This window comes from Ochlerotatus camptorhynchus, unplaced genomic scaffold, assembly GCF_037179485.1.
Source record: "Ochlerotatus camptorhynchus isolate MF236.1 unplaced genomic scaffold, CSIRO-AGI_Acam_v1.1 ptg000192l, whole genome shotgun sequence".
Taxonomy (NCBI): Eukaryota; Metazoa; Arthropoda; class Insecta; order Diptera; family Culicidae; genus Ochlerotatus; species Ochlerotatus camptorhynchus.
In genome coordinates this window covers 3029240-3041725 of record NW_027040682.1, presented here as the reverse complement: position 1 = coordinate 3041725, position 12486 = coordinate 3029240, and the positions used below count along the sequence as shown (strand labels likewise).

At 44.0% G+C, this 12486-nt stretch overlaps 1 protein-coding gene across 4 annotated transcripts in view; it reads right to left on the bottom strand.

Moving 5' to 3' along the window:
• The window catches only part of LOC135702370 (ankyrin repeat and BTB/POZ domain-containing protein 2), a 136591-nt gene that overhangs the window by 2485 nt on the left and 121620 nt on the right, over positions 1 to 12486 (bottom strand). For 2 of the 4 annotated variants that reach the window (XM_065223390.1, XM_065223391.1), the window contains exon 2: positions 21 to 2559. In XM_065223390.1, coding sequence (XP_065079462.1) covers positions 21 to 2559 — 2539 coding nt within the window. Of the gene's footprint in view, positions 1 to 20; positions 2560 to 2694; positions 4026 to 12486 lie in introns of those variants that run through there. The other 2 variants (XM_065223392.1, XM_065223393.1) reach the window with 2 other exon arrangements.

Genomic DNA, 12486 nt, shown 5'->3' with positions numbered 1-12486 from the left:
CGTGGAACTAGTATACTTACAATATTACTGCTAGTCGTCGAGGTAGACGATGTAGATGACAGCGACCCGTGTAGTGGTTGCGTTTGGCCGGAATGATTCGACGAAGCTATACTTTGGTTGGATAGAGTAAGTCTCTTCGAGGGTAACTCTTCTTCCGAAATGGTCAATCGAGGTGGACAGTCCACTCCGGGCAGAAGCAGGCGTGCGGCCTGCATGATATCATCCTTGTCGATCAGCAGAGCATGTCGGTACTCGGCATGAGCTGAGGAAACACGAATCCATTCCACGAGTGGTGGCAGTACAACATAGGCTCGTTCGTAGCATAGCTCCTGTATGTTCGTTCCTCCACCATTGGTAGCGACTCCGATGTCGTTGTGTTCTAGCTGCGAGCATCGCATAAAATAGAACAATACTCGTAAGGCTGATTGTGACATTGTGACGTGTGGACTTCTCAGCTGTGCTCGTTGAACTAAATCCTTTAGTTCGCTCAAACTCCCAACGCAGGTCGTTAGCAGACATGGCTCTAGCGCAGAACTTTGATTGTTCGAGTTGATCGACGATTGACTAGCCCAACGTGGCATGGTAAGTGCTCCGGACGCGACGCGTCCTGCATTCAGGTGAGCATAGGGTTGCAGTAATCCCCACAGATCGCCAGAACCGGCAATGGCATGTTCCAGACCACTGGCCGTTAAGGTTGCCGTTGGATCTGTCGGTAGACACTGCAGGAATATCTCCTCCAGTAAGTTCTCTAGCCCAGCGCAGAGGTAGACTGCGGCGTATTCATGTACGAATCTACCCAACCTGGCATCGGCCATCCACCGGTGGAATCTTCCAACTGGAAGCTGAAGTCCTGCTCGGGCTGATTTACTTTGCTTCAGAGCGCTGTCCCCCGGAACTGCAAACATGGCTGCAGCACGCAGGCATGCTTTGATACATGAATCAGCCAGTGCAGGGGACAGAACAATTTTAAATGCTCCGGACACCTCATGCTTTGAACATAAGCCTAAGCAACCAGACAAGCGTTGCACTTCACGTGCAACTCGAACCAGAGCCCGTTGCAGAAGGTAACCCAATCGAGGAACCGCTTCCACGGAAACCCTTTCCGAGTGCTCTCGGCAACGACCGGATCTCAAAACCCGTAGTACGCAGTGCTGACTCCACGGAGGATGCTGAAGTTCCACCAAGCGATTGTGCGAATCCACCCACACGAACTCATCGGCGCTAGTTACATTGGTATTTACAGTTTCCAGCGAGCTGTATCTTCCGAGCCTTCGCTCCGGTTCGGAGCTCTCCGACCCAGCACTCAAACTGCTGTACGTGGAAGTACTGGTATGGGAGCGCATCGTCAGTTGCTGAATGGCCAGTTTTATGTCTTCCAATCCTCCGCCTCCCCATGGGATCTTGGCAGGAGTAGCTCGGTGCCGGGATCGCGAATGATTTGTGCTGGCCCGGGAGCGTGCACTTCGGTTTGTGACTCCAGCAGCCAGGCGATCTTCCGGTAGTGGTCCCAGAGGACCATTGGCACGGTTTCCGCCGGGGGAGCTACTTCCGTGTCCAGTATCGGACATGGAGGCGTGCCCGGATGAGCGGTTCTCATCTGATGAACTGTGGCATTCGTTGACCCGCTGCAGACCACGGAAGTCGTGCGTCCCCGTGTGGTGATGGGTCCGAGTAATGCTAAGACCTTTCTGAGGAGGTCCTCCTAGAGAGTTCTGCTGCGATTGTTGATGGTGGTAAGCTGGCATTGCGTGATGGTTTTGTGTGAAGTGCTGCTTTAGATGACTAACACTGCTGGCATTGCTGGAGCTGTTGCTACTGGTGTTCAGTGGTTCCGTGGAGGAGGTTGGCGAATTCAGTAGGTTATCATTGCTGTTGGTAAGGCCACTTGAGTTCATTCGCTTGGCATTGTAGCCATTGGCACTGTGCTGGAGGTTGGATTTGTCCAGTCCGGAGCTGATCATGGCCGGTTGCGATTTAACCGGGGAGCTTTGGACGGTGAGTTTAGTCGGTCCCGATACGGACCTGTGCGGTCCTTGTTGTTGTTGTTGGTGTTGTTGCTGTTGGAGTCCGGCGTGATGCGACGGTAGTGCTCCGTTCGTTTGTAGGTGAAGCCCGTGTAGGGGAGCCTGGTGTTGCTGTTTGAGATTACTACCGTTGGTGAACTTGTTGGGGCCGACGTCCCGTTCGGGGATCATGGCCGAGGTGTTGTAGGATAGATTGTGGTTACTGCTATTGCTGGCAGCGCTTGAACCGGTAGTTTCTCCGCTTTGTTGTAGACTTTGAACCGACGACAGGTTGTAGTTCCGAGGATCTACCTGATTGCCGTTTGGTGGTCGAACGGCAATCTCCTTGGAGATTCGAGGAGCCGGAGTGGCCACAGCGGGACTTTGAATCCGCGGTCCGGAGGTGACCGGGTTAGAAGAGGCAATATAGTGATTACCTGGTGACAGTCCGTTGGAACCATTGTGGAGGTTGCTGCTGGAGCTGTTTACACCGGAGGTGGAGTTGCTGTTGTTGGACGGTGTGTTCACGTGTCCGTTGGCAACCGTTCCGGAAGGTCTGTTGAAAGGGAAAAAAGAGAGTGATTAGTGAAAGTTAATAGCAGTGGAATTAGTCTGCAGAGGAGGGGGATAAGGTTTCTAATGTGCTCACCAAGTGTCATATATAAATCTTAAAACTAGTTTTCTACATTACCGTGCCCGCCAGTTCTGCACGAAGCTCCAATCAAATGGATCTCCCGGTTCGTCTTCGTTGCACCCGTACCCTTCCTCACCGGGATCGTTCTGAAACACGGCCTGCACGATATCCGTCGCAACTTTAAAGCTTTCTTCGATCTTGATGTTGATGACTCCGTTGATGACGCTTTCGACGAATGGAGGTAGGGATCGATCGGTGTTTTCTTCGGTGGCTACGGTCTTATCTACCCGTCGGATCTCTACTACCTGGGTGTGTTTCGGTTTGTGGAGTTGTTCACCAACAACGGTGGCGGAAGATTTTTTTTGGCTTTCCGGCGGCGGCGGAGGTGCCTTCTTTTGCGTTATCACTACCGTTGCCGAGCAACCTGGTCCCATTGGATCAGCAGTAGGTGCTCCGGGACCGGAAGTCTTCTTCTTCTCTTCGAGTACTGATTTGAGCTGTTGCATGAATTCCTTTCCGGGTTTTGGCTGATCAGAGGTATCTTTACGCTTTGGTTTAACGATAATGGAGTTTTGCCGTTTGAAGTTCATTTCGGCAGTTTCCTCGCAAAGGCGTTGCGCGTGGAAGACATTGAGTTCCGTAGTCTTTGGTGGAGGAGGAGTCGGTGGAGCAGGTTTGGTTTTGTCGGATTTCTTTTGACCTATGCTGTCGCCGAAGTAAATGATCACTTTGTGATCCTTTTGCCTTTCGATCTTGTTCTTGATGTTTTGCGTGGAGGCAGAGACCGTTGGAGGCGGAGACGGTGGTAGATAGCTGAAGTAGTCATCCTCTTCGGTGAGGTTGGTGGTACTTTTGATCATCTTTGGATCGATCACGCTTCCACCGCTGTATCTGTTCCGGTTGATTTTTGCAAAGCAGGATATTTCGTTATAGCTTTGGGCTTTCTTCATGCGGTTTAGCTGCCGTGATGTTACGGACGTCGTCTCCGGGAACTCGTAGTTTATTTCCGTCGTAGAAGCGCCCGCCGATGGTGCTGCGGCTGCACCATGGCGGCCATCTTTGTTGTAGTCCGAAGACATCCGTCGCTTCAGAATAAAGTTATCGTTTCGGCTGAGCTTGCTGTTTTTACAATATTTGGACCCTTGCTGCTGCAGTCGAGTTCCGGCTGCCGAAGAGCACTCGCCGTTCCCGGAAGAACGTTCCGACTTGCTCGCAGGTTTTACTTTTAGCTTGTATCCGCGTAACTCCCGACAGAGACTGCAGGTGCAGTCTTCCGTACACGTCATGCTGCTCGGGTACTTAGAGTTAGGTCGTCGTTGCCGTTGCCATTGCTGGTGCCGCTGCTACCACCGGTAGGGTTACAACATTTTCGCTTTGTTCGACATTTTCACTTTCGTTTCGATACAGACGTACGGTGGTCAGCGGGTGAGCATATAGGAGACCGCGTGCTCCGGCACCACTACTGGCCAGGTTTATGATACATGGGGAGTAGCGAAACTGAAAGGCATCGGGAAATTGTACTTATGACTCCTGCCCGCGCGCATACACACTGCAAATGTAGTTAAAATGTATTAGCTAAATTATTTTGGACAGCAGCCGCATTACGCGGTCGGCAGTGGTTACCCGCCGGTAGAAACACATTAATATTTGAATAAATGGCAGCGGTTTGCAAGTCACACCACCGCATGGTGGAAATGTCGGTGCGATGTTATGAAATTGGCAGGTATTTAGAGCAGGAAACTGGTGGGTTTCACATAAATTTGGCCCAGCTGGGTGAAAATTATGAACCAATTGCATGCGGCAGGTTGGATTTTCCTTCAAAGACTTCAATGCGCGTTCAGCGACGAACCCCGTTCACGAGTGCACAACATTTCAAATCCAAATCAACAAATCATCGAGATAACAAAGCGCGAACGGCTTGAACCCACGAAAACAATAAATCATAATTGCAAAAACACAAAAATCCACCGGTTGCGCACAGAGAGCTATCTTAATAGGATTAATGCCACACACATGTCAAATAAATCTATCGGTTAGTTCGCGGTCGGCCGTCGTTGGTCGTGGGATACCTGCGTTGCGCGTTGCTGGGCATGAATGAAAGATCGCAATCAAACGTAACCAACATTCTCTTCATCGTCGCCGAGGTTGACGTTACATGTGCATTTCCTTTTCTAATTTGCAGCCCAACCAGGCTGCCGTATGGACGTTGTCGTCGACGTCGTAGGCTGATACCATGTGCATACCAATGCAATGTGCCAATGTTCAGTAACGTACCGTATGGAGCTCATGTAAAATTCATGTAATAAAGTCGAAACCAATTTCGCATTAGACATATCATGTCAACTGTGAGGTCTTGTGCGGAGGGGGTGGTGGGCTGTGCAGTGGCAGGGCTTAGTGAGTTGGCGGTTAATGGTAGCTTGCCCTAAGCGTTTCTGTAAGCTTTGGTTCATTTTTCCTTTACAAGAACAGGCCTCAGAACTGGGGTGAGAGTAAGCCTTTTTTGCATAATTAAATCGAGCAAAAAAGAGGTTGGAGAGATGTATTTATTAACGCAGCAGATAAGGCGATGTGATGATTTAATTATGGAAATCGGTTCAGCGGGTTGAGTAAAATGGAATAAAATATGATCTAATAGCAAGTATGATGAAATGTGGTGCATTGCATTTCTAAATAGCATAACATAAGCATCAATATAACGGTGGTTAAAATATCGATTTTGCTCCACCAAGCTCAATCGATTTTAAAACGGGTTCTGTTCATTCTTTGAAAATATTAAAACAAGCAACTTTCTTAAAGACACTATATCGTATGCGTGATAATGTATGCACCATCGTACAAATAAGGTTCCCGTTTCACCTGTGCATACAATGCCTTGGTTTTCTTTGCATGCACGTAACCTATAGCTCATACCGTAGTAGGCTGTGTATACAAGAAAATGATTTACTTTGTTTGACAGTTGCACCATGACGAAGTTGCAGCGTAATCGTGATTTGTCCCACGCGCAAATGTCACAAAAAGACATTTCAATCGCCGTGAGAGTGTCCCGGTGGACCGTCAAAAGGGTTTTAGACCGAGAAAAGAAAGGACAACTATGAAGGTGGCCACAGGTCGTCCGAGGTCAGCTCGGGTTCCGAGAATTATCGCTGCTATCAAAAGGAAGATTCGGGTGAATCCAGTGCGTTCAATATGAAAAATGGCAAAGGAACACGGGATCAGTGACTTTACGGCACGGAAGATTGTAAAGGAAGATTGCGGCATGAAGTCGAGGCACGGAATGTTGAACTTCCTTAAGCGAAAAAATCCGGTAATCCTGTTCACCGACGAGAGCATGTTTACCGTCGATCCCGTATCAAATTCCAGAACCGACCGGTATATTAGTTCTCTTCCGGTAAAAGACGTGGCCGACGAGCACAAGAACGTGTATCTGACCAAGCATCCTGCTAGCGTTATGGTGTTTAGATTGGTTGCTTCCGATGGCAAAAAATGGACCCGGTGTTCATTCCAGAAGGCGACAAGCCACCGAAGCCAAAATCGATACATATTTCAACAAGATGGGGCTCGAACCGCACTCAGAAGTGGTTGCAGGAACATCTTCCGTTCTGGACGAAGGATATGTGGCCGCCATCCAGCCCCGATCTTAATCCGCTGGATTACTCAATATGGCGCGTCATGAAGGCCAAGGCCTTTTCTAAACGCCACCCGAGTACAGCAAGCCTCAGACAAACATTGACCCGTACCTGGAAAGAAATGGATCCAGACTACATTATTAGAACCTACCGTGCATTCCGGATGCGTGTGGAGGCCGTAATTGCAGCAAGTGGAAACTCAATCGATGATTAACATAGTTTAAGACTCTTAAGCATATCAAAATAAGAAAATGCTCAGAGTTAGGCAATTCCATGAATTTTGCAACTAGTTTTATTTTTATATTCAGAATATTTTTACAAACCAATTTCATTACTTCATTATGGTGACTACCAAGCCTTTGAGATTTTCCTTATTAGAGAGTTGTATAGATTTTTCTACTTTAGTTTACTTAAATCTTTGGTTTTTATTAGTTAGGTAGGTTCCGAATCAGGACATTGTAGTTTCATTTTTATACCTGTGATCTTGACTTTTTTTTTACCTAGGAGATGAGTACTTAAGGGGGTTAAATTTTGATAAGTTCTTTAGTGGGAATAACACTGATAAAGACTGCACATTGTAGTCAAAATACGTATCTGTCATGGATACCAAAATTTATTAAGTGGAATTAAATGGAAGATAACCTTTTTTTGCAGTTTTATGTAATCAGAATCATCAGGCTAGATAATTCTGGAGCCAATGCTAAGGACCATTCCGACTTGATTAAGGTTATTGATAATATGGCAAAATATGGCTCCGTCATCTGTTCGCAACTTCTCTCTACTACAATGAGCCGAACAGCTCTCACAGGATGGCCCATTGCTTTCAAATAATCAGTAACTAGTGGGACGAATTCCTAAAAAAAAACAATTTTTGAACAACTCCCTCATCATTCACGCATTTTTGGATGCTCTGTAGTAGACAGAAAGATCCTTTAGGTTCTTAAGTGGTCTAGGATTTTTGTATTTTCCAATTACATGAGTGGAAGCTTCAAAGAACCGTCCATATTTGAACAGGACATGAAAGATAAAGATAGGGGCCTCATAGCGTAGTCAGTAAAAGCACGGTATTACCAAGCCGGAGACGGCGGGTTCGATTCCCGGTCCGGTCGTGGGAATCTTTCGGGTTGGAAATTTTCTCGACTTCCATGGGCATAGAGTATCATTGTGCTTGCCACACAATATACAAATTCATGCATTGGTATTGGCATCGAAAGCTCTCAATTAATAACTGTGGAAGTGCATTTAGAACACTAAGTTGAGAGCACGCAATAAGCTAATATGCGCTAGGCAATAAGCTTGAAATGCGAAAAAGAAGAAGAAGTCGTCGATTTTTTCTCTCTGCTTACTCCGTTTACTCTCTTTAAAAAGATTTATCTTATATTAGACGTCAGTTTTGTTTGTAAACATAGTAAGATTGTTCAGATCTGCTATTCAAACGATGTCCGGAAAACGGCTTGAACTATGCTAAGAAGGATTTCAAAGGGGACCTCCGTCTAACTGTTATGGAAGTGATTTTTGTTCGTACTCTTCCGTCTCGAAAAGTTGGATGTGAATTAACTGAAGGTAGGTGGAAACAGGCTATTTGTTCTCATAAAATAACCAGAGGAATCGTTTTCAGATGTCCACCGAGGAGAACGTGAAATCACCGGTATAGAAGAGGCCAGAGTATCTAGTCAGCAGCCACTGCCGAAGCCGGTGAGTATGATCCTCGGTCGTCGTCCGGACTTCAATCCCAGCATTGATCTCCTGGACGAAACCGAATCCACGCAACACGAAAACAAGTGAAAGGAAAGGAGCCAATAGTAAATCTGATCTGACCAAGTACATGATTATCGCTATGGACTTTGCTGACGAGAAATCGGAAAAAGAAACATGCTCCGGATAGAATACATATTGGAAAACAAAGTACAACATTAAACTAACGAAAAACAAAAAAAAAATCTGAGGGAAATATACACGCAGAAATATAGACTTCTGTAACGGCCGCAAAAGAATCTTGGTGGTGTATCGCACCATATCACGATTATGCAAAAGGCACATCAATAGCACCAGTAGTGGGATGGTGCCCGCTGGCAGCAGAACGTCGCCGTAGTACTTCAGAGCTCGGATCGAAGTTTTATCCAGTGGCAGATTGTCAAGCAGTGGTAACGGGATGGCTTCGACTAGTATCAGATGGCGTACGGGGTACATATAATTTGTTCCGCCGGATGTTTCTTTTTTTTTGTTTGACAGCAGCTTTTTGGCTTCGCACCTTCAAATGTTGGTTTGATGCGAAAAGTGATCTTGCTCACTGAGCATTGTGAGTTACTCGAGGTGCCTCAACAGCAACTCTGAAACTGCTCATGATTAAGAGCTGTCTTGCCCCTTGGACCAAACGCTATTTCAAAACTACATAAATTTGAGTAGAATCCACCCAGATCAGTCAAAACTGAAACTACCCAAAAATGGGTAAACTGTGTTTGAAGTGACAAGTTTGACATTTTTGGGTAGGTTCAGTTTTGACCGATCTGGGTGGAATCTACCCAAATTTGGGTAGTTTTGAAATAGCGTGCACAGTGAAAATAATTTAAGGACTACTGCGATGGTGATTTGATATGGGTTTGTTTTTTCTATATAGGGGAAATGGCTCTAATGTTGGCCTATGGATCTAAGATTGGGCCCATCGCTAAAAATCTGCTATTTATCCATTTTATCTAGATGAACGCGTCATTGAGACGGTACTAATGTATATTTTTAATCGCTATTGAAAATTTAGTCGGTTAACTAAACCGCAAAAATGAAAATGACATAAATCTCGTATTTGACTTGACTTGACCTTTAATGGACTATGATTCAAGTTGAAAAGACATAGAGGTTATGGGTCTACGGGAGAAGAGGTAGTAAAATTATTTTCACTACCGCGGGTTTTCCCCTCAATCAATAAAAAAAACAATGATGAAACACAACATAATTCCTTCCTTTTAATTAGCTACGGGTGTGACAACGATGGTGAGTTCACCATGTTCTATCTTCATTTTATTTCAGCAATCTTATCTTCCAGCAGACGCTCTGGACAGCAATTTCAACATTTATAAAAAAATCTACATTTTCCAGCAACACTGACTGGGTGTATCCTATGGCTTACCTTCCCTACTAACATAATTCCTAAATTCCCGAGACATTTATGAGAGGTCACAGAGTTCTCTGCATCTCTCTTAAGCAATTGTTGGACTAACATACCTTTCCTATCCCTACCAGTTGTAAGGACGTGGCCAGGACAATCCTTAACTGTTGGAGCGGGATATGTCTTTATCTGGGAGATAGTAATTATTTCCTATTTACTATCTGTCTAGTAATAGATATTTGTCTTGCTCTTAATAGGTTTGAATTCGTACCACCTACAATATTCTGCAACTTGTTCGATGCTAATGCTAATGCTAATGCTATTGAAAATTTAGTCGGTTGTTGAATTTATGTATGGGGCATTTAGACCGCCATTACATCAATTTCCCCTACTTAATAATTCTATAAACCCGATGGTCCATAGAATATCGAGTTGTAGAGAGTTCACTGTAGATCACTTTATTTTAAGGGGCAATGAAGGTCATAGTAACCTACATATTTTATATTAAAATTCAAAATACAATCTTACGGCTTGTATCCGGCTGTTGAATAAATTGCTGTATGGGACACAGAGCATAAGTGAGAGATCCCAAAGTAGATCCGATTATGAAATTTCAATAAACAGCAATCGAAAATGGCAAATTACTCTTTGGGTATTTATTATTATCTTTTTAATATTTATTAAAAATTGTGAAACATTGGAGGCTTCAAACTTTTTTTTATCGTACTTGCTCAGTTGAAATTGTTAAGCGTAAGTTGTTTCAAAGCTGGAAGGAAACCCAAGGAAGTGAGGCATACACAGTTAAGAAGGTGAGTCAGGAAGTGTATGCGGCGTACAGCATTGGCGAGTCTTGTTTGAATGGATATGATGTCGTGGAGGCTCTGCTTCCAATTTGCAAATACTTTGCTTTATCACAAGTTCCATCGAAGCGAGACAAAAATGATAAATTGCCATATCCACTACTTCAGAAAATCCTTCGAACTCCCCTGTCTCTTAGGCTCTACGTTACGCTACGCTTCAGCAAGCCGAGGAAGAACACCGGTTGGTTTTAGGGATATTTCTGATGCCCTAAAGCGCCGACAGACTGCTAACCGAAGTAATTCCGTTGCAAGTTGGCTAACGCTACGGGAATGAAACTACGTGAAACTGGATCAGCAACAATGACAACTCCTACTCGAACATCTAAAATGCTTGTTTCGTGGAGTAATTCCCAGGAGAAGCAAACTTTTAAATCGATCGATACCAACCTAACCAAGTTGCAATACCTGAAAATCCAAGGAGGCGCAGAAATTAGAAATGTGAACCTTTATCCGCCTTACAACCAAACTGTCATTTCCGAAAAAGAGTGCTATTCGGAGGATCAGTTCATCATGGTTGATGAAAAAACGAAACCTTTTTATTTTTACATGTGAAATTGCGAAGTGTAACACGAAAAAGAGCGCTACAGGGAATCACCTTAAAGTAGACGCAAACGGAAAACTTCTGTTCAAATTTCTGAGACCATCATCAACACGATTCTGTAGGCCTGTGTGGATTCAGTTTGTGAAACGACACTTCCTTCGTTTGACGATGGTAGATAGAAAAGTTTGTAATTCTGTATCGGGTAATAAATCTTCATAGACCTGGTACATTTGCAAGGCAACACCGAGTCCTGATCATTCTCTCAAAACTTGAGCTCATTTGGTTGCGAATTCATTTGCCCTTTGACGTTTATATGATAATAACTATGGGAAAAGTAAACTTCACCGTCGCCATAATGATAAATGGGTAATATTGCTATCTGCTCTTGTGTGAAATTTTATCAGCTACAACTTTGTTCAAGACCTTTTTTATATTAGACGTCAAAGTAATTATTAAAGACTACATCCTAAACTTAATGACATACATAGTAGCCTGGATGATTGCCCTATTCTTCACGTTAAGGACACCAATGTTGCCTGCTGAGCAGTTTAAGGACCATGTCAGAAGAATATCATCTCCCTAATTAATTAATACCTAATTGAGCAAAGATGCAGCTAGGAAAATTTCAGATAGCAGTGCAGATAGCAAACTTTTCCGTACAATTGAGCTTGGTGGGGAAAAATCGATATTTTGAAACACCCTAATAAATATAGCTCGCCGGAGATGAACCAGCCTGCGGCTGAAAATCTCCTAAATAGAGATAATAATAATAATAATAATAATAATAATAATAAATATAGCTGTATGATGCTCACCGCATAATCAACTGAATGTGTTTATATGATTTTCTTACCGAATCATAAGTTCGTTGGGTAATACCATTATTTTCTCGATAATGCAATAAACTTGATCGCTCCCTTTTTAGAGAATTTCGCAACAGTTCATGTTTGCATCCCAGATAACCAGAATGCATGTAGGGTAAATGTTGGCTTCGGCACCCATTGTCTGTTTTCGGCAACCTAAATTTAAACGTTAATTTCACTATGTTTTCCCATCAACGCACTTCCCTGAATGTGTCCAAACGATTGTTTAGCCTTTCAGCTTCAATCTGATTATATTTGAACGATCGAGCAATCCAGTAATGCTACATTTTTCTTCAAATAAAGCATACGCACTACAAAATGGGGTTGATTTCGAGTTGCCGATAATAGAACAGCTGGTTAACACGCAGTTCTAATGGGAAGGTTGCCGAAGAAAAAGAGGCTGCCGACAATAGTCACACTCACCTGAGAAGTTTGGAGCGTTGTAAAAACGCTTTCAAAACGTTTTGAAAAACTCTGTCGATTGGAATGGATAGAGAAGCAAGCAGCAGATGAATGTAAACAAACAGACACATCATATATGTGCGTGACGCTGAGAAAATGCTAGTAGAAGTGCAGACGCTGCTTAGATTGACGAGAATACGTAAATTCCCCTATATAAAACTTGATTTTTATGATATGTGTGCACATATACCGTGGAGCCCCGCTAATATGAACGATACTTCATTCATATTGATGGAATTCATTTTTAATTTGAACTTCTAGTAACTCTAAGAGCATTAGCAAAGCGTATTTCTGGCAGCCTTATTTTCTGTTTTCACAATGTTTCATTTCACTTTGCTCTAATTTCATGAGCTAAATGTCGTTTGAACCATTTTTAGCTTGTACGGCGTGCATA